We start from the raw sequence: 20852 nt of genomic DNA, 5'->3' as shown, positions 1-20852 counted from the left end.
CATCTAAGCTGCCTGAGCTATCTCGGCTTCTCTGAGAGCCTTGACTTGTTGCTCAACGTTTGCCATACCTAGCTGGGCTAGAAATCGGCAGTGCTTCTGAGCTGGCAGTGCTTTGGTGAGTCCGTCTGCGACCATCTCATTGGTTTTGATCCAGTTGAAGTTGATGAGACCATCCCTGACTTCCTGACGAAGCCAAAGATTGCTGATATTGATATGACGAAGCTTGCTAGTCACTTGAGGTCTCTCGGTGGTGAGGAGTCTCAAGGTTGCTTGGTTGTCGCACTGGAGAGAGTAGTCACCATCAAGATCAAGCTGAAGTTGTTCGACTAGTCGGATAGTGGCCTTGTATTCCTTTGCAGCTTGCGTGAGGGCGACCAGCTCAGCCTCAGTACTCGAGGTAACAACGCGACGTTGCTTAGATGACCTCCAGCCAATAGGGCCACCAAACATCATCATCATATACCCTTGGGTGCTCTTGCGAGTTGCGAGGTCGTCAGCAAAGGAGGCATCTGAGGCACAGAAGAGAGTTCCTGGTCCTTGAGAGTTGTATTCGATCGCGAGATAACGAGTATGATCGAGGTAGTCAAGGCAAGCGTCGGCTGCCTTCTTGTGCTTGGCTGATGGGTTGGTGAGGAATTCAGAGAGTCTGGATGAAGTTCTAGAGATGTCTGGTCTTCCAACGACTCCTGCATAGTTGAGGGATCCAATAAGTCGCTGATAGTGGTGGATTTCGGCTGGAGTTGCTTCCTGATCGTTAGGAGCTAGGTTGTCGACAGCCATTGGTGTCCCAGCTGGCTTCTTCCTCTTGTTCACTGCGAATTCGTCGCAGATCTTGGCAATGTAGTTGTCAAGGCTTAGCCAAAGCTTGCCAGCCTTGCGGTCTCTGATGACTCGTATGCCTAGGAAGATGTTCATTTCTCCTATGATCTTCATCTCGTAGATCTCTTGAAGTCCCTTGACGACTTGCTCGGCCATCTTTTTGTTTTTCTTACGATAAATCACAGCAATATCGTCCACAAAGAAGAAGACTAGGACTCCCTTACCGATGAGGATACAGTCGTCCTCATCAAGGGGAGCAAGTCCAAGTTTCTTGAGAGTATCAGAGAGGCTCTTCTGCCACAAAAGAGGGCTTCTCCTCAGACCATAGAGTGCCTTGCGAAGGATGAGGCAGGATCCCGGCCTGCTGTAGCCCGGAGGGAACCAGACATAAACCAGTTCATCAAGGGTAGCGTTAGTGAAGGCATTTACAGCATCAAGCTGCATCGTCTCTAGGTTGAAACGTGCCACAAGGGCCATGACGCTGCGAAACGATCTTCCAGCGAGTGTCGATGCGTAGGTTTCCAGCCCATTGAGTGGCTGAAGATCTCCTCTGACACAGATCCTTGCTTTGAATCGCTTGAGAAATCCATGCTTGTCGAATTTGTAGGTATATACCCACTTGAGAGGAAGAATTCGATGGATCTTCTGATTGACGTCTTCTAGTCTGGTAAGCTCGAAGGTGCCCTTCTTCCAGACTGTTCGATATTCCACGTTCATTGCTGCCAGCCACTTGGGCCAGAACTTGTGCTCTTTTGCTTCGGAGTATTTCTGGGGAGGTGAGGGGAGGTCTCTGCGATGAATTTGACCTAGATCATGAGCGAAGTCGTCCCATCTGTCCTTTTCCTTGGTTGAATCTGTCAACTGGAAGAAGGAAGATCTGATTGATGAAGATCTATCCTTAAGTCGGCGAGAGGATCTTGTAGCTGCCTCTGGTTGGTGATTGGTTTGACCAATTGGCGTTTCCCGATTGTAAATAGGGTTATTGCGACTTCCTCTTGGTCGTCCTCTTGGTCTCCCTGTACCTATAGTAGGAGGTGGAGCATCCGAAGAATCAGCGACGTGGATTGTTGACTCAGCGGTCGTTGCTGAGGATGATGATGAGGTGGAGGGCGAGCGATCCTGAATTGCAGTATCCGGAGTGGGTGACTCTTCATGGGTTGTTGACTCAGGAGTAGGAGGGTCCTGAATGAAAGGTTGATCTGAGTCTGAAGTTGTTTGTAGTGACAGTTGCTGAGTAACTGTCTCTTCTTCTGGGTCTGTATAGGTTAAAACATGCTCTTCCACCCCCTCAACTGAAGGAGTGTGTGACTCCTGAAGTTGTGTTCCTGGAGAGCCAGTAGGAGTAGGCAGTTGAGGCTCTCGCTGTTGGTCGAAGCACTGTTCCCTGGCATCCCTCGGTCCAACTGCAGCAGCTGAATGATGCTGGAGGTCTTCGTCATTCCACAGTCGTGAATCCATGGGGAGATCTTCACTCTGAGGATCAGGAATCGGAATCTCCAGAATAGAGAAGACTCTCTCTAGCTCCGTTCGATGAAGGAGACTGGTATCCTCCTGGCTGGGATCGTATAGCTTCGTTTCGTCGAATGTGACATCTCTGGTCCTCATGACCTTGTTGATTGCTGGGACCCAGATGCGATAAATGTTGGTACTGTCATAACCACAGAGATACCCAACGTGGGCTCTAGGCTCGGTCTTGTTCGCCTTCTCTTCCCCTCTAAGGTATGTTGCAGTGAGAGGGTAGGCCTTACAGCCGTATCGTCGTAGATGAGCAAGTTGGGGGAGCTCAGCTCTCTGATGAGTAGTCCAGGGCCTAGAGTTGAGCCAAGAATTGATCAATCCCTCTGGGGTTTGCCAAGCGTGCCTCTTGCGGGGCATTCTGTTGCTGAGATAATTTGCAGCTCTCACAAGTTCAGGGGCTAATTCCTCTGGGAATCGTGATTGATATCGTAGGGCCCTGGTGATCTTGAAGAGAATCTCACCAGCCTTCTCTGCTGGATTTTGAGCCCCAGTATAGGCTGCAGATCGCTCAATAAGCTTGCCGTTATCTGCTGCCCACAAGTCGAAGGCATTTCGAAGAGCTGTTTCCCAATCAAGGCGAAGGATCGAGAGTTTGAAGTGGTATTGTTGCTCAAGAAATGTGGCCATCTGAATGATCGCCTGGAGTCCCTCCTTACGAGAATTGAGGAACCGGACCCATGTAAACCCACTCCATTCGTCCCTTACGAGCAGGACGATCTTCTCACCATTATAGGTCCTTCTCAGTGTGAAGAAGTCTATGGAGACGTAATCTCCTGGGGCGGTCGGATTGTGGTCAGGCCTCCTTCTTGAGACTTTACGAATCGCCTTGCCTGTGCTGCAAGCCTCGCATTCGATGGTTGTCACCCCCTGAATCTTGATTCCTCGGCTGGTCTTGAGCAGATGCTCAAGAGCTTTTGCACTTGGATGGCCGAGACGTTCGTGCCAGATCATGGCCTCTGCAATGGAGGGCGTAAGAGGATCCCTGGAATTAGGTTGACCTCGCTTGGCTGCAGGCTGGGCGTCTGAAAGAACGAAGCTAACGTGTTTATCGGAGGTTGTATTTGCTGGGACTGACGTCGTGGTGTCGTTGTTGTTGAAGGATGAAGCTTGAGCAATAGTTGAGTCATGATTGTGGTACTCCAGGAGATATTGACCATGTTTCCAAGGTGTGTGATACAGGACCTCTCCTGTTCTGGTCTCAAGTCCTGGATGGCGAACCGTGAAGATCAGGCCTTTTTCCTTCAGGGGCTCAGCTCCAATGAGGGTTACAGGGTAGTCTGGGCAATACCAGGCATCCCGTACGATAAACCCTTTCTTCCTGAGACCACCTTGGTTAGGGCGGATCTTCATAGTCCCGCGAGCGATAGCTGTCATTCTTCCTCCTCCAGTAGTGAACTCTGTTGAATGGCTGAAGTCTAGATCCTTCATTCTAGAGCGATCGTTGCAGATGTGGAATCCAGTCCCAGAGTCGACGATAACACTGTTCCGGAGTGGAAAACCAGCATATAGACTTATTGCTGGAGCGCTGTTTGGGGCAGCATAGAAGGACGAGGAATCAGAACTGTGTTCGGTGTCCCTATCGGAGTCTGACTGCTCTTGGTTGAAGTAGGAAGAACTTTGACCTGCGTTCTCCTTGTACGGTGGAGAGGAAGATTGAGTAGCCGGCTTGTCTGACGAGGCTGACGAGGAGACTTTAGCGTTGTTGAGTCGCCCCTGCGCCCTTGGGTTCTTCTTAAGCCAGGCCTGACCCCGTTCAATAGCCTTCTTGTTCTGAGGATGGTTTGGGTCGTAACTAGCCTTCCTCTTCTCCGGGTTGAAGTGAGGACAGTCAATGACCCAGTGTTTTATATAACCAAGGCAAGCAGGACACTTGGGAACCAGTATCTCGTTTCTTTTCCCTTGTGACTCTGTTGGATTGCCCTTCTCATCTTCTCCTTGCCAAGTGGCGAAGCTAGATGCTTTGGCATCTTTGAATAGCCAGTCAGGATGGAAGGACCTGACCCATTGACGGAAGAAGTTGGCTTGTTGAATTCCAGCACATTTCTCTCCTGCCTTAGGGGGTTTCTTTATGCCGTTTTGGTTGAAGGAGAAGGTAGCAGTTGTATAGTAGCTGGGAGCGAGTGGCTCGACTGCCTTAAGGAAGTCAGCAACTTGAGTGGTTGGGTCAAGAAGCGCTGGAAGTCCAACGTCAACGACCTCATCCATGATGTCAATGTAGTTGCTGAGCCAATCAGACAGCTTGGATCGCTTGATTGAGCCCATGTGAGCTTGATAGCGACGAAGAATGAGTTGTTGCCTCGCGTAGTTATCCGGGGCAAGCTCGTCTCTGAGAGCGATGATCATTTCTCTGAGACTCTCTTTACCACTGACGTGGTTGATGTACTGGGCCTCAACTGTGGAGGTGACCCAGGAAAGAACGGCAATGATGCCTTTGTTAGCCCTTTTGTAGTCTTCCATTCGATCGGCATGTCTGGCCTTAGCCAAGGCAAGCTCGTTGACGAAGTTCTCGGCTTCAGGGCTTGGTTCAGTAAGACGGGGCCTGATGTTCACCACTTGTTGGTCTGGATCTATATAGTTCCAGACCTCATGGATCCTAGCCACCAGCTTGAGGTTTCCGTACCATTTGGTCCAGTCAGCGTCAGAAGTCAGCTTCTGAGTGACCTTAGATGACTCCATGGTTGAGGAAGAGGCAATTGTAGCCTTGTGGGGTTGTATCGATATCGTTAGGATGGATCGATTGCCTATAGAGAGGCAGAGTTGTTGCTTCCGTTGAAGCTGAAGATCCTGGCCTGTGTGGCTGCAGGATTGGCGCTGGCCAAAGGAGACTGAATAGTCTCAAGAGTTGCAATGCACTTGATCGATTGATGCTGTCTGAGTGACAGGTCCTTGCCTCTTGGCTGAAGGAATCAATCAAGACGACAGTTGCTAGAGTCGACTGGGCTCATAACTGACGGTTAGTCAGGGTGGCCAGCGGAATATGCATATATGAGTGAGCAGAAAAGAGTGTCTTATTCGTACTAAAGAGTGGATGGGATCACCACAGGCTTGTGGGCCTAATGCTATCCTAATAACTGTTCCAGAGCTAGGGCCAGGTGGAAATGACAGGCTGGCCTGTTTAAGTACAGTCAGACCATCCTGGATGGGTTATGTCCATGACTCGCATAGAAGCATGCATGGATTCTGTCACATATCCTAGGCAAACTTTGTTAGATAATCGATGTCGATTAGATGCAATTCACTTGGGGTTCATTGATCAAAGAGTGATTGTTGTGCTTGATTGAGTGATTCTTCCCATCCCGGGCGCAGCGGGGTTCTGGCTTGTATCTACCCGCTCTCACCGGTTCTTGCATATTACAGTTATGCGGATAACCAAGTTTCAGTTGCCTTTCATCTGGATACAGGCGTCAATCTAACAAACTTAGTCATGCTTGTGTAAGACCATATTGTCCCATAAGCATGGTGTGACAATCGTTGTAACGGGTGTACTGAGATGGGCCTAACAATAAGACGTAGATTCTTGAAAAGGCGTCCTTAAGGTGCGATAAGGCTTTCAAACGCTCGCTTATCAATCACCTTAAACATTCTTACAATAGTCCCTCACGACTACACCCTACCTGGCTCGGCAATCGCTACCTGTCCTCTCTGCGCTGGCACCATCTGATCTCAATTCCCTTCGGCAAGTGTACTGACTGCCCATCAACTAAATTCCAGATGAGCTCATGTAGGCCTGACCCTGTTTTGACGTTGGCAGAACGCGAGGAATGCACAAGACTGCAGCATGTGCGGCATCCCGACCGCCCTCATGACGCATACAGATATGCAACTTTTGATCAAAAAGGGAGCAGGCCACGAAAGGACGGGCGCGTCGATGCAAGTGGTGCATTATCAAGTAATACCGGCTGCAGGCATGTCGACTCCCAGTGATTGTGGAAAATCGCATTCAAGCGTCGAGTCACAACGTGATCTACCCTGGCTGATTGGTGCAATTGAACTGATCCCGTAGTAGACTTCTTAGCCTGGCCAGTACTAGCGCGACATGACAGCAACAGCAGTATACCTGTGCAGCTGGAGAACTACGGGCCGTGGGGGCGACATCCTGTGTTTCCCGAAGTTCCACGACCATTACCATACTGCAGTGCCTCGTGCCGGCCATGCCTCGGCCGGTGAATTCAATCCCATTGACGCACATCATCATGTTGGCGGATTTTGTCATGCCACCTCATTCATCGTCATAGGCCCGACAAGCAGACGCGGTGGGATTGTGGTGGGAATGCCACAGAGTCTCAGAAACGGGGCGAGCACAACCAAGGCAATTGAAGGAGGCATGGTGGTCGCCTGACCCAACGATAGGGTGCAGTACTTGGTCCGCCTGGCGATTTCACATGCGCAAGGCTGGTTCATTCATGGGCGTCAGCTTCCCTCTGCTCCGAAAACGATTGCTTCTCTTGGGGGCTCCAATGATAGCCAGCGTCTCTCTGCCGAATTAATTTCACTTGCTGCTTCGCAGCGCAGCCTGATGCGCCGTCATAAGATTGCGCTATCCGCTCAATCTGGACACAGGTTATCCACTCGGCGGCCATCACAGGACACTGGCCTGCATTGCCCACCCTATTTGCAAATTATCTACGGGGGAGATATCCTCGCGACAGCCCATCTTCACAGTTTTTATGACCGTATGGCCGACACGTCCAAGCGATCCTTCAATCCCAGTCCTGGTCTTCTCTTCCCATGTCAACAAGCCATCAGTTGCTGGCTTAAGCACTTGTCCAGGGTTAGTTGGGTGTGTTGGCGCACCAGCATGCTCATCTGCAGTTAACTGACACCGCGCAGATCGAGAACCAACAAGTTCCGGTCCCCTGCTCCAGGAAGTGTTTTTCCGTGTGGGCTGCGCGCTCGGGAACTCTGCTAGAGTTCGTCTAGCCACACAGTCGCCGTCCCTTGTCAACGTAGTACCCACCTGAAGGTGTATGCTCCCCTCGCTTCGGACGTTCGTTCAGGCGTGTTTGGCTCCAAGGCTGCAGGTGAAGCAAGATTCCGTACGCAATGTCTGCACGGAATAACTCAACGTGGACGAGGCTCGGCCAGTTGTTCGACCTCAGGTCGTTGCACGTCGTTCACCGGCTGCAAGTCTTCGACAAGGATGTATGCGGATCTCCCTGCAAGTCATCGGGATGCAGACTTTTTGCCATCGCTGCGTTGAAGCCTGCGCAAAGGCAGGGTAGAAGGTGATCGCACTAGGCAGCCTTATCAATAACGCTGCCGACAGCCCCGCGTTCCGCTCTGTTGGGTCGAAGGCGAAATGTCGGAGATGGGGACTGGCTAGTCCCTCCCCATACCAAATCATCGATGACTGGCATGGAAGTCCAGAGTCATGCGAACTGGCTGCCTCATTTCCCATTGCGCATGCAATCACTAACTTATTGCGTTTCTGCAAGAAATAATCACCTCCTCATAAGATACAGGTATGTGCGGTGAAATATCAACATTCGAGTAAGGCAGGAATGATGTATAAAAGTGTGGTCATGATGCAGCTCGCAATGCTCCTTTTTGAACGACGCATCCACCACTGCAATTTCTGCCCCTTGTCCTCAAGAATACAGCAACAGTGAGTCACGATGGAGACTTGTGGAACTCATCATGTAAGAACGTTTCTCAGGAAACATCGGCATAATCGGTATGCTAACGTGGCTTAACAGGGACATCAGCGCGTACCTTGTCAATATCTACTTTGTGAAACAACCTGCAGCCCGCCGGCTCCTGGGCCGTGTATTATGCGACGCTTCGATAATATTGACAAAAGATTGGATGATATAGCGGGGAAACTCGTCAGCATGTTGCACACGCAGACGTGCGTTACAGAGCAATTTGGCACCAAGTCCGTAACATCGTCCTGGTTGACACTCTCAGACAAGGGTGACTGTGCTCAGTAATTTTACAACAGATTGAATGGGATCGACATGAGGTTGAAGGGTGTCAACGAAACAGTGGAAAATACTCAGACTACTTTAACGACAGTTGACACCACTGTTGTTGAAGATCCCACCACCTTGACCGCAGTCCACCACACGGTTAACAACATTCAGAATACCTTGTTGACGGTTAACACCACCGTTAACCAGACACAAGCTGCCGTGACAGAAATTGGCAACACAGTTGCCAAAATTCTGGATGGCTATGCAGCAGTCAACCACCACGTTGACACTTATGATAGCTTAGCGGCGGTCCACAACACCGTCATTTGTAACCAAGCTACCTTGACGGCAGTCAGCAACATCATGAATCAGTTACAAGCTACGGTGGCAGAAGTTAACAATGCAGCAACTCAAGCCCAAGCTACCATGGCTATAATTGACACCACAGTAAGCAACAACCAAGCCACATTGGAAGCGGTTAACAACACAGTCAACACTACTCAGGCTACCTTGGCATCTATGGACGACACGATCACCCATACCCAAGCTACTGTGACAGCAGTAAGCACCACGATTGACAGCACTCGGAGTGACTTGGCAGGAATCAACCACACGGTCAACAATACTCGTGATACTTTGGCAATAGTTAACAACACTGTCAACAACACTCAGAATACCTCAATGGCAATTAGAGACACAGTCACCAGTACACATCAGGCCTTAGCAGCAGTAGACAACAAAGTCACTCGCACACAAACTACCTTGGCAACAATACAAATCACCGTCAACAGCAGCCAACAGAGCTTGGCAGCAGTCAACAATGTGGTGAACAGCGCCCAGGGCACGTTAGCGAACATTGTTCAAGGGTTGATCCAGAGCAATCAAAGGGCTACACAAAACCAGACTGCAATCACCAATACGCATCAGGCCTTACAAGAGTTTCAACTGGAACTTCGGGCAGGGTAAGAAGGACCTGTGCCAAAATTATTGGGCTTCAACTAACGTCTTACAGTCACTTCAACAACGCAGCACGTCTAGCCAATCGTTTCGCAAGTTGTTGTACGACGACGATACGGAGTTTTCACGGTGTCAACGATCAACACATTACAGGGTTTCCGATGTCATATGCCTCATTCAACAAACTTTTAGGTGAGAATAACTTCGGAGAGAAGAGAATCTGCTAAGAACGATTACAGAGAATGAGCTTAACTATATATTGCAAAGCCTGGGACTTCCTGCAAACGGGTCTTATCTCAGCAGGAAAACCCGTCTGAAAACGTATCTGGGTTTGAGGACGTAAATTAAGGCTATCATAGGCTTTGCTTGCTAGTGGAAAGAGTGATTATTCCTGACCTTCGTCCGATGCATGATATCCGACAATCATTGTGAGGCCACCAAGGGGTCACTAGTTGTCACTAATTAGCGAAAACTCATCAAGCCCCATCAAGCGAGACGTAAGAAGATGCTGGCATTTATAATATTTGGTTACCACGTTGCCAGTCGATTTTGAGGATGAAGGAGCTAATCACCTGCACTCATCATGCTGGGCACCTCAAACCCCGACGGCACTAACCAATCCTGGATGCAGTTTGTTTCGACAGTCCCAACTCGTTGCGTTTACCGGTCAGCAGAACATCAGCTGCCGCCAGGTTGGTTTGAAGAGCGGCAACTCGCTGTAGATGATTCGTGTCTTTTTTGCTTGGTCTTGGACACGCACTGTATGCAGGAACACTGGCTTTGTATCTTTGAGCAAAACCGAGCGCAGCCCGGTCAAAATGCAAAGTCCCTGTTATTGCGCGAAGGAGACGGCGCAAATCAGCCTCCTCACGTGGAGGCGAAGGCAGGGATACGAGCGTGCCAAGCTAAACATGCCGATTGTTTTTGTGCCTAAGGCATATCACCAAATGCCCTTTCTACTTGCTATTTATATATACCTCCGCTGAGTCTTACCCCTCTGCATCCCATGTCTTTTTCTCAAGCGTCTCATGCAAAGTATTTTTCATAGGCTGCAGATAACAGGCCAGTCCGTCGCAGCAACAACATGTCAGGGCGGAACCAATTACTCCGTTTGAGGTGGGGAGTTCATCGTAAGTAATAAACTTCATTAGCCATATTGAAGGCGTGTCTGCATTTAGTGGCCGCCCTTTCGTTCACGAAACCTCTCTCAAGCAGTCAATTCGTCTGGGGGTCCAAAGCCTGACACTATGATTTCCGTGTTTGGCGATGGAGCTTTCACTAGTTATATGCTGTTTAATCTATAAACGTAAAAGACATTTGTGGCAGGCCAGGAGCGTAGGAATGGTCTCTTATATCGAGCCATGGTGCTTACTGGGAGTCGTGCGGCATCAGCACTATGCATGGGGATTGTAAAATAAGCAGGTGATGCCTTCGAGGTCCTGTGGCACATAGCACTAAAATGCGCTGAGTCTCACATTTCCCTCCCCCTTCGCCTTCCCTCCGCATCCTTTTGCTGTTCGATTTTCATCTCTTGCGACTTTGAGGCGCAGTGAAGGACAAGGAAAGCTATAGTACCTTCTACCCTTCTACAGTGGATCTTTCTTTGAGGTGGTTCAGGGCGGCCATGTGCAAGTCATAAGCCGATGCACGGTGAGGCCTCCGTTCGTCAGTGTCCCTCCTTGATCCCGGCCCAGGCCCCACCAGAGAAAAAGAGATTGACGTGGAAGCGGCCAGTGTCTTGTCTTGGGTGACGGTTCATCTGTATTTTCTGCGGGGCGGTGGATAGCTATAGCTAGATGCTGTCAAGCGAGTGACAAAAAGGCCGGACTCCTATAAATTGGATGTGATAGAAAATACCTTTGTTAAGTGCAGATGGTTGGAGAGGGGAAAGTACCGCTTATCATCGTTGGCCCCAAAACACCTGACTTGATTTTTATTTTTATTTTTTAAAGAGTCCGGCTTTTTTTGTCACCCGCCTTGCTGTGTGGGCCAACCGCCACGATCAACATCACGGCTGCCTTTCACAGAAGACTCCTGACCAATGAGTCACCTCAGCCTGCAGATCTGGCTGGACATTACGGAAGCAAACCGCTGCGATTCAGCGTTGTAACTACAGCGGGGAAACTGTTAAGTGCATCCGGCAGGCGCTTAAAGCAAAAGAGACCAAGGCCAAAGCCATTGAGTGTGTCATCGCTGATTCGCACGCCATATACAAGATGCGACTGCTGAGGGAAGAAACAATACAGAAGTACACAGAGGAAAATATAGGTAGTCAGTGAAAGGGGCGGCAAACACAGTGCGGGCTTTAATTGTTTCCATATATTTGGCGAAAACCATGTTTAGTTGGAATCGGAGGAGGTTCACTGTTGCACGGCGGCATCCTTGGCGCAACGCTTGCACGGCTGTATCTCGGTGTTGTGATCAGCGGCTCGTGAGCTGTGGTGGGTACCTAAGAGAACCGCCAACGAAGTACTGTAGGCCTGCCTCGGAAGCACACCACTTGCCATGCACGTCACCGCAAATACTTTTCCTGGACACGCCGCATGCGCACCAGCATAGGGACAAGAGATGACCGTGGCCTGACTCCCCTTTTATCACGGGTGGAGCGCCCCTGCCAGGCCCACGAACGTACCTGGGTTGTGGGTGGTGCCACAACCTGCCATTCCAAGGTCAGGCCCTGGCACACTTGGATTCCTCTGTGGCTTGTCGGCACTTGGAACTTGTACCGTTAAGTCAGACACATTAAAAAATAGGGCACAAGTGTTGGAATGCCTTGGCCGCAAGTCTGCCGCCGGAGAAGTGGCTTTTGATGGCGGACCCAGTACGCCCGCAAGCTGTTGAGGATGCATACTGTACGCAAAACCAAGCAAGAGCAACGTCGACAATTGCGAAGTAAGAAGCTGCGGGTGGCTCGGCGCTCTTGTGTTCGCCAGGGTTAACAACCAGAGATACACTGACGCCAATTGGGGATCCAGGGTCAATCTCCGCAATCTCGCGTTAGCCTCGCTAGACTGCACATTGGTCGCGTTGCTGCGCTGGTAAGAAAGGTACGGGTAATGCTGACCGTACAGCGGCCAGCCAATTTAGGATTACGGGTAGTCCGGGCCGGTAGAAGAGACATGAGATTGATGGAAATAGCATAATGACACGTTGTGGGAGACTAGTACAGGTGTCCTTCACGGGACATGCCGGGTACCATGGGGCAGCACTTGACGCACAGCGCAGCAATCGAATGGATGGGATGCCGTCATCAGAAGAATCGTTCAGTATTATCTTACTAATACCCGGTTGCTTGGCACACCACATCTGTGTTTGGTATATCAGTCGCCTAACCGTCTGCCAATCTAGGAATCCGGCCGTGTTTCCAAAGTTGGGGCTCTTTCACGACTCGAGGGAATGGCGTCAGCTACTTACGATACCAAGCCCATTCCTCGCCACAAAAAAGCTTACGTACGCGCTTAGGCGTATCTTGCTAACAATAAACATAATTGAGGTCAGTGACCAGGTTCTCTCTTGTTACGCAGGTATCTTACCACATCAGTCGAAGCAGACCAACCGATGGCCGGCATGGAGCCAATCGAAGGGACAGAGGAGGCCTTTACCAGCAACGATAACGATAATCTAACAGAATGGATCACGCGTACGATTGATTTGGCAGATGGCTGCGGCGATGTGAAGATCATCCTCAGATACGGTCCAAGGAAGAAAAACAAGCTGCAAGAGCTTCTAGTTTCTTCAGACGCGATGGCTCGAGCCTCTCCTGTCTGGAGAAAGATGTTTACAGGGGGATGGGCAGAGACAAAAGCCGACCGACCCCTCGTCCTCGATCACACAGAGGATTCTTACAAGGCCGTGGTGACCATCATGAACATCATCCACTTACGGTTCAGCGATGTTCCTCCAACCGTCACACTAGCCGGGCTTAAGGCGATAGCAACCTTTACAGACCAACGAATGGCCACGGCTCTTGTTGTGCCTTGGATCGAGCGATGGCTGAGTCACCTCTCTGGGTCTGTGGACACAGTAGGATGCGAGACTGAATGGCTTTGGATTGCCTGGGAGTTCGGCCTGGCCGCTGTTTTCGATCGAATCAGTCGTAGACTTGCATACGGGGCGCCCGTTCCGGTGGCCGAACCCTCGCCGCCACCCTCGACGTTCGGCAATTTTGGCCGTACCGGAGCTCGAGCGTTTTCCCCAGCAGCAGAAGAGCATGGGGATGTTTTCAACGACGTCAATTTTGATAATCTCCCCCCGGAAGTCGAAGGTACTCCACACAAACCGAGAGGGAATGACGGGAGCTGACCTCTGTTCAAAGATGTTGTCAAGGGAGCTAGGTTGGCGATGGTGGGTCGTATGCTGACGGAGGTTTACGACTACTTCGACGCACTGTTACAGTGGACGGGCAGTCCCAAAGCCTGTGACGGAGTTCCTGCGGCTAGATTGGATTGTGCCCATTCGGAAGCTGACTGCATTCGGCTGCAGATTGGATCACTGTTTCCCGTATTGAATTCCCTTGGCCTGTGGCCGAAATCGACTCCTGGAGATGTGTTAATGAGCCCGGCTCACTTACGGACGACGCTTCTTGGAATTCGGCTATCAGACTGTAACAACAATGGTTTCAGGGGCTTGAAAAAGGAGAGCCGCAGTCCGTGTAATAACCCCACGAGCGCCGTGTGTGGAAACTTCGACGAGACCTTGGATCGAATCAAGCACATGCCGCTTCAGCACCAACAGATCGCAAACGAAATGCAGCTGAACCACCTGCAAGCACAGCATGCGAAGGTTGGTCTTGAATGCGCCTTCGCGCCGCATGCAATTTTCAAGAGATCGCAATAAGTATATCAACAACCATCCATGGGGCCATTCGGCTGCTACCCCGCACATGTAACTTTGCCGCGATTGAGGGGATAGGGGATGCTGACGCGACGCGTTGAATGGGGAGCGTTCGGATACTTTTGAGCCCCTACCGTAGCAATGTCTTCACTTGGATCTAACCACAGCGATGTTGTGGTAGAAGTGGCAAAACCTGCTTCCTCTACAGTGGGGTGCCAAAAGTCTCTGGACAGCCCACTTATACCAACCACCTGCATTTTCACCCCCTCACTTTCACCAAACAGAAAACAGTCAAATTTTATTTTTATATAATAAAACTATAATGAAATTAAAGGCCTTAGTTCCCTGATCAGTATCATGTATACCAGCCCTGTGCCCGAATAACAGCCTCAAGGCGGCGCGGCAATGACTGAATAAGGCTCCGAATTGACTCCTGGGGGAAGGCTTCCCACGCTGCAGTTAATTGCTCCTTGAATTTACTGGTATCTAACTCATTTCTCCCATAATTGAATGGTTCTGGGTATAGCCTTCGCAGGTTATCCTTCATAAGCTTCCAGACGTGCTCAATTGGGTTCAGATCAGGTGAGCAAGGAGGCTAGTCAAGCCAGGAGATTCCCTGCTCCAGCATTTATTCAACTGTCTTTGCTGCATTGTGAATAGAGGCGTTATCCTGCATGAAATGCCTTGTATCATCAGAATAAGGTAAATTACCCTCTTCTAGACAGGATATATAGCTGTTTGAGCTGTAACCCTGTCTTCTAGAAGTGCTGTCTTGGATAAGGAAGACCAGGTCACTCCGGCCCTCTGCCCATACCATGCCCCATACCATGATAGAGATGTTGGCCTTTACATGGGCAGTAAGGTTAATATACTTCTTATCCCAGCGTTCATAGGGAAATCTGAATACCCAGGCAGTAGATGAGCAGGTATCATTCTGGCAGGAAGATTCATTAGAGAACTGCGTCTGCAGAGGAGGAAATGGGCTGATAGGAAGGGCAGTTCTAGAATAGGCATACCTGCATCAACTCCTCGACTTTTGAGTGCCACTCACGGGCAAAAGCAAGTCTTATTCGTGCTGCTTGCTCTGAAATAAACGGCCTTTTCATGGCCCTCCATTTGCGGGAGCCGCCGCCTCGAAGGACGCGTTTGAAGGTACGTATGCTGATCTGCCCATGCCAGTCCTTCATAAGCTGCTGGTACGTTGCTCGGTAATGGATTCGAGCAGACTTTTGGCACCCCACTGTAGTATTCCGTTGCGGAACGCGTCGAGATTCAGGCATCCTTGTATAACCATTGGCTAGATTCCTCAATTGATGCACTTTTGCGTTTTTCTGAATTTCTCGACGCGTTCCACGCTATGCTATTGGCTGCAGTGCAGTGTCAGCCAACCTCCTGGGTAGACAGTTGACGATGAGGTGTAGGTAGAATCACTTTTTACCTCTCAGTAAACATAGCAGTACGTTTGATAAGGCTGTTCTTTTGTAGTATAAATATGTATAGAACAGCCACTAGTCTTGTGCTTACAGCACTAGGTTTGCTTATTCACTAAGTAAGTATTTATCTATATATTTATCTGTCGGAACATTAGCTGTCCGGCCGCCGGCCGGATGACTCGTGTGCCCGGAAGGCTACATATCGGCCTCTAACGGCCGTGGCAATAACCTCCCTTTGTATTCCACTCACTAAGCAATATCATAAGTAGACCAATATAACGAGTCTTCGTTGCTTCACCTCGCCGTATATACGGATACCTGGTATAGCTACCAACAGTTACGATTATTTAGACATACTTTACTGATACGGACTTTTCCCAATGTATTCTTTGAAATGCTGATCCTCCCATCTTCATCTGATATCATACTCTGTTGGTTATTTATCTGCCGTTCGCGATGGAGCTAAACGAGGAGAACATAAATACAAACAAGAAACATTATGAACCATCATCGTAACGACTCTCGTGCCGATGCTTGAATGACCGGAACAACGCCTGTTGATCGGCATGTGGATGCCACCGCTTCTTCAACTACCATAAATGCTTAATAAGTTGCGCCTGCCTTTCATTCTGCCGACTAGTGAAACTGCCTGCGTTCAATTTGCTTTCTCTTGCCATATTTACGATAATTATATCATGCCATCGCAGCAAAACAGGGGGCCAGAGCTCCTAGGCGTGCAGGTAGCATTTCTCGTAGCAGCCTGGGTTGCTACTCTCCTTCGAGTATACGTTAAAGTAGCCATCACAAAGAGGCATACACTCGACGATGGCGTCATGTATGTTTCCACCGTAAGTCTCTCTCCTCAAGTTGTTGCAGAGCTGCTGCTAACTCTTGGCCAGACTCTGTACTCTGCGTACGCAGCTGTCGCCTTCCTCGGCATTGTCAAGGGCGGTATAGGCCGGCATACCTCCGAGCTGGATGCAGGAAGTATTGTTGTAGCCCTCAAGGTTTGGTACACATGCGAGGTTCTTTATGCCTTCATTTGCGCTCTCATCCGGACTTCCATTGGCTTGTTTCTTCTGCGCATCATCGACGGCAGGTTACACAAAACGGCCAAGACCATCCTTCAAGGAACCATTATCGCAGTCTGCGTCGCGTCCGTGGTGTATCTCTTCATAATTGTCTTTCAGTGCAACCCGATCCGCTACTACTGGGCCAAATTCGAGGGGCTGCAGGGAAGCTGTCGCCCTACAAGTCTTGTGCCGAACGCCACAATCTTCCACAGCGTCGTAGTCGCCGTGAGCGACTGGATCATGGGTATACTACCCATGTCGATACTTTGGCAACTTCAGATGAAGCGAGAGAAGAAGATTCGCTTATTGTTTTTTTTCGGAGTTGCAATGATGTACGCTTTGCTTCTTGTCCGCCTCCGTTCTTCCTCCCTAGCTAACACCGAGCGCACTGGAAGTGCTGGAATCATCATGATCATTAGGATACCTTACATAAAGGTGCTTGAGATATCGGCCGACTTTCTCTATGAAACAGTGTGAGTGAGCTGACCTTCCAAATGACTCGCAGACCGTTAACAGTGATTCAACTCAAGCGATGTCGCTCTTTGGTCTCTTTTGGAACCTTCAATCGGCATTATTGCAGGATGCATTGCTACACTTCGGCCTCTCCTGAACACTTGTAGTTTAGGTAAGAGATCGAAACAGAAATCGTTTTCATCTTGGAGAAACTCCTTGCCAAGGGCCATCCTGATTAGACGCGAGTTTCATGTTACAAGTATCAAGATTGAAGACCCTGAGTATGCTGTACCAAGCAATGCAGCGGTGGTTTCTGAATCGTAGCATGCGAGGAGCAAATTTCCTACATGTAGGTGCTGTTGGTGGCGATGACGTTCCTCTGATGGCACTGAACACTAAGGGATCTTCGGTCTGCCACGGTATTTGATTACATAGCATATTGAGATCATTGAACTTATTTGAAGGATCACGGCAGTCGCGCCATGCAATCTACCCTAACAGTCTGCCAAGGGTAAAGATAGATGATTCAATATCAACACTATCACTATATTTTCTCAGGAGTTGACTCCTTCGATGACTACCTTTGTTGTATTATCTATCGCCTTGCGTCTTATCTACCATTGACGTGATGTGCTGGAAGACAGCTTACGAAAGACGCGTGCGCTGATTTTGGCATGTCTGGCGGGCTAAAGTTGACATTGGGGTGGAAAGTTTTGACTGTATAGATTTCGGGAACAGGAGACTGTCCTATATGGTTAGCTACCCTATTCATTGTGTTTGGAGACGAAAGTCGAGGCCTGTCGCTTGAGAGGTGGAAGCCCGATTGCTGCTGTCGTTTCTGCCAAACAAGACAGATGAGAGCCCCGATAGCGACTAGTGCAGTTGCGGCAGTCAGCGTAAATGCAAGGGTTTGTCCAGCGATGACACTCCCTGTTGACAGGGAAGAAGTCTGCGCCTCAGCGTGGGCCTCAGTCGACGAGGATGTGGCTGTCATAGTTGGCAAAAGTGTTGATCCAGTGCTGGAATAACCAATGCCAATATGTATAAGACCAACCATTATCAATTGCCAGCCTAACTTCATCGCTTTGTCTGAATTTACAGGCCAAAGATGGATGTGGGATTGAGATGTAACACCTTTTTATGGAGACCCTGATCCTTCTCCAGTCGTTGCGTGGCGTGGGTTCCGGAGCTGCACGAGACCAGCCGGGAAGCGCTGAAAATGATCAAATAAAAAGCTCATGGTGCAGCTTTAGTTATTACCATACTCTCCAATAATGAGCGTAGCTAACACCCTGGCGTATTCATCGCTTGAAATCGTGAAACGAGTTTCAAAATCGCCTATAAGGAAACGATACTAACTTGGGAGTACAGTTCGGGTCACAGCTCGTTGTCTTTGTCTCTAAGTGTGACCTTTCTTTCCTCTCGATCGCAGGTAGAAGAATGCTAATGCTCCGCGAGACTGCCCAAGCTTGTCTACTGGTTACAGCCTTAGGCAACTCAAAGTGCAGAAATTGTGAACGCGTTCGCTTCTGTGGCAAGCACCCGAGACTAGTTTGTGGCGCTAACAATCTAACCTAACGCCGGAATCCGCACTATTGTGAAGCACACACTCGTCTTACGAGTCAGAAGAAATTTGCGGGCATTAATTTGTTTGTTTGTTTGTTGTATTTAACGCCATGACGACAAGGGTGGAACCCTTGTCGCAGACCTCCCGAGGGGTATGTGGCGTGGAGAGCCGTGGGCTAGGACTACGTACTTCATACATTGCCCTTTCTTTCGTCCTCCAAATCCTGCCTGATGGCTACTATGCCTTCTATCTGTCCCTGGTTCCCGCTGGTTCCCCAGATTCATTGCTTCCCGTCTATTCCCTATGAGGGTTCAGTAGGCTGTCTAGATCCCGTGCCGAAGCCCGTTCCCTAGTAGCGTGGACAGATCTTCCGGAAGAAGTTTGTCACGCGGAGGAAGGCCTCAAAGCCTTTTGGGTCAGTCATTAGTCCCTTGAAGTATCGTTCAAGAGACCCCGTAGGTCCTATGGGGTCGAGCGCACCAGATGGGTAGAGGGTGGGCCACTGCTGCCTCCTCGCCAAGGTCGCTGGGCAGTAGACCAGGTGATCTACGTCTTTTGCCTCTCCGCAGGAGCAGGTTAGCAAAGCTTCGGTGTGGTTAAAGCGTCGGTGATAGTGTTCAAAGTCCCCGTGACCCGACCGGGCCGCTAAGAGGTGGTGAAGGGTGCTCCGTGGTAGGGCGAGTTCGGGAGGGCAGGAGAAGTGTAGCCTCAGTCCAAGCTGGGTGTACCGTTCGGTCGCCTCTTTACCCCACCACTGTCTGTACTGATTTCGCAATCGCTCTCTGCCAAGCCGTTTGATCCCGGAGAGCGTAGCAAGTTGGCCTAGAGGGACCGGCAGCGCTGCGCCCTCCTTGGCTAGCCGGTCCGCCTCTTCGTTGCCCTTAATCCCCTGGTGCCCTGGCGCCCAGTGGGTGTGGATGTTGTATATCCTAGCAGCAGCTTGGATCTCGAGCACCGCTGCTTGCGAGGTGTCTGGTGCCTCGCCCCGTATTCCTTGGATGACACTGGTGTTGTCGATGCAGATGTGTATAGGCTGGCCTTGGGAGGTTAAGAGGGCCCGCCGGAGTCCTATCCTCGCCCCTTCAGCCTCAGCGTCGAACACCTCTGCTAGACCGAGTCGGCCGCAGCCCTGGGCGACGCGCCTGTTGCTGCGGTAGATAACAAACCCATATCCTGTGGCTCCGTTCGTCGCTTTGGAGCCATCTGAAAAGACAACCATGTGGCTGTCTGGTACGGTCTTTAGCCAGGCCTGGAAAGCTTTGGCTGCCTCTTTCTTAGTCTGCAGGACTATGAGGTCTTGTGACCCTGGGAGGTACTGCGGTTGGATGAGTGCGGGTCTCGGGCATTTCGGTGCAAGGTCTGCAGTCCGTTGGAGCCTCGTCTGCTGCCGCCCTCGTTGGGAGAGCCTCGCGACAAGAGGGTGTTGTAGGTCAACCTTCTTTAGACGTGCTGCGAAGCGGAGGCGGACTGCTTCCAGAGCCACCTTGCTTGGTGGTAGTCCAGCATCCCTAAGAAGGCTGCGTGTTGGAGTTGTTTTCCAGGCCGGCAGGATTGCTCTTGCTGCTGTCGTAATGACGCGTTCGACCTTGCGCGCAAGGCTCTTCTGGCCTGTACTGACTGAGCCTGTCTGGGGGATAAGGTTGCGGCCGGTATCGGTGGTTCTGCTAGGGGCTGGCTTGGTCATGCCTCCATACCAGGTCTCGGCCCCGTACAGGGCGATTGGCAGGACGCAGGAGATCACAGCCTTGCGTACAGCGGCGGCCGGGAGCCCGCCTTTTGTGTTTGTCAGGTGTCTAAGATGTTGGGCCGCCTTCGTCGCCGCAGCCAGCTTTGTTTCAACATGGTGTCGGAAAGAAAGCCTCTTGTCGAACCAGACCCCTAGCCAACGTATGGGCTTCGTTGATGCTACGATTCTAAGGTGTCTCGCCTTGATCTCTGGCAGATCTCTTTGCTGATTATGTTTCCTTGTGAAGTGGATAGCCTCGGACTTCTTTGGGTCAAAAGCGACCTTGTTCTCCGTTCCCCAGTCGAGGATACGTGTGATCTCTTGGCCGAGGCTCGCAGCATTACTCTCAAGGGAGGGGCCCATAGCCAGAAGGCCGATGTCGTCTGCGTACCCGAACCGAAGCTTCGGGTCTTCTGCTAAGATGTCTGCGATGTAAAGCAGGAAAAGAATAGGAGACAGCGGGGAGCCCTGGGGCAGCCCGAAAGCCAGGGGGAAGTCCTCTGTTGTTGCGTCCTCCAGCCTGACTCTGGCACTTCTGTTCGAAGCAAAGTGGAATATCAG

General features: G+C 50.4%; 4 protein-coding genes across 4 annotated transcripts; 3 read left to right on the top strand and 1 right to left on the bottom strand.

Moving 5' to 3' along the window:
• Positions 1–7856: 7856 nt before the first annotated feature.
• Positions 7857–9580, top strand: CDEST_15588 (uncharacterized protein). The gene is made up of 4 exons (XM_062931743.1): positions 7857–7976; positions 8034–8212; positions 8279–9211; positions 9262–9580. The coding sequence occupies exons 1-4, from the start codon at positions 7953–7955 to the stop codon at positions 9431–9433; spliced, it is 1308 nt and encodes a 435-aa protein (XP_062787794.1). The 5' UTR covers positions 7857–7952; the 3' UTR covers positions 9434–9580.
• Positions 9581–12499: 2919 nt separating this feature from the next.
• On the top strand, positions 12500–14385 carry CDEST_15587 (uncharacterized protein). The gene is made up of 2 exons (XM_062931742.1): positions 12500–13470; positions 13522–14385. Exons 1-2 carry the CDS (start codon positions 12765–12767, stop codon positions 14040–14042), a joined length of 1227 nt encoding a protein of 408 aa, XP_062787793.1. The 5' UTR covers positions 12500–12764; the 3' UTR covers positions 14043–14385.
• A 9-nt stretch (positions 14386–14394) lies between these two features.
• On the bottom strand, positions 14395–15319 carry CDEST_15586 (Putative transposase, Tc1, ribonuclease H superfamily; the record flags this gene model as incomplete). Its single annotated transcript, XM_062931741.1, has 3 exons — positions 14395–14634; positions 14677–14883; positions 15056–15319. 3 exons carry the CDS (start codon positions 15317–15319, stop codon positions 14395–14397), a joined length of 711 nt encoding a protein of 236 aa, XP_062787792.1.
• A 752-nt stretch (positions 15320–16071) lies between these two features.
• Positions 16072–17322, top strand: CDEST_15585 (uncharacterized protein; the record flags this gene model as incomplete). Its single annotated transcript, XM_062931740.1, has 2 exons — positions 16072–17018; positions 17076–17322. The coding sequence occupies 2 exons, from the start codon at positions 16072–16074 to the stop codon at positions 17320–17322; spliced, it is 1194 nt and encodes a 397-aa protein (XP_062787791.1).
• Between the last annotated feature and the right edge of the window lie 3530 nt (positions 17323–20852).

This window comes from Colletotrichum destructivum, chromosome 12, assembly GCF_034447905.1.
Source record: "Colletotrichum destructivum chromosome 12, complete sequence".
Classification (NCBI taxonomy): domain Eukaryota; kingdom Fungi; phylum Ascomycota; class Sordariomycetes; order Glomerellales; family Glomerellaceae; genus Colletotrichum; species Colletotrichum destructivum.
The sequence above is the reverse complement of the archived record's forward strand: the minus strand, read 5'-3'. Positions and strand labels throughout refer to the sequence as shown.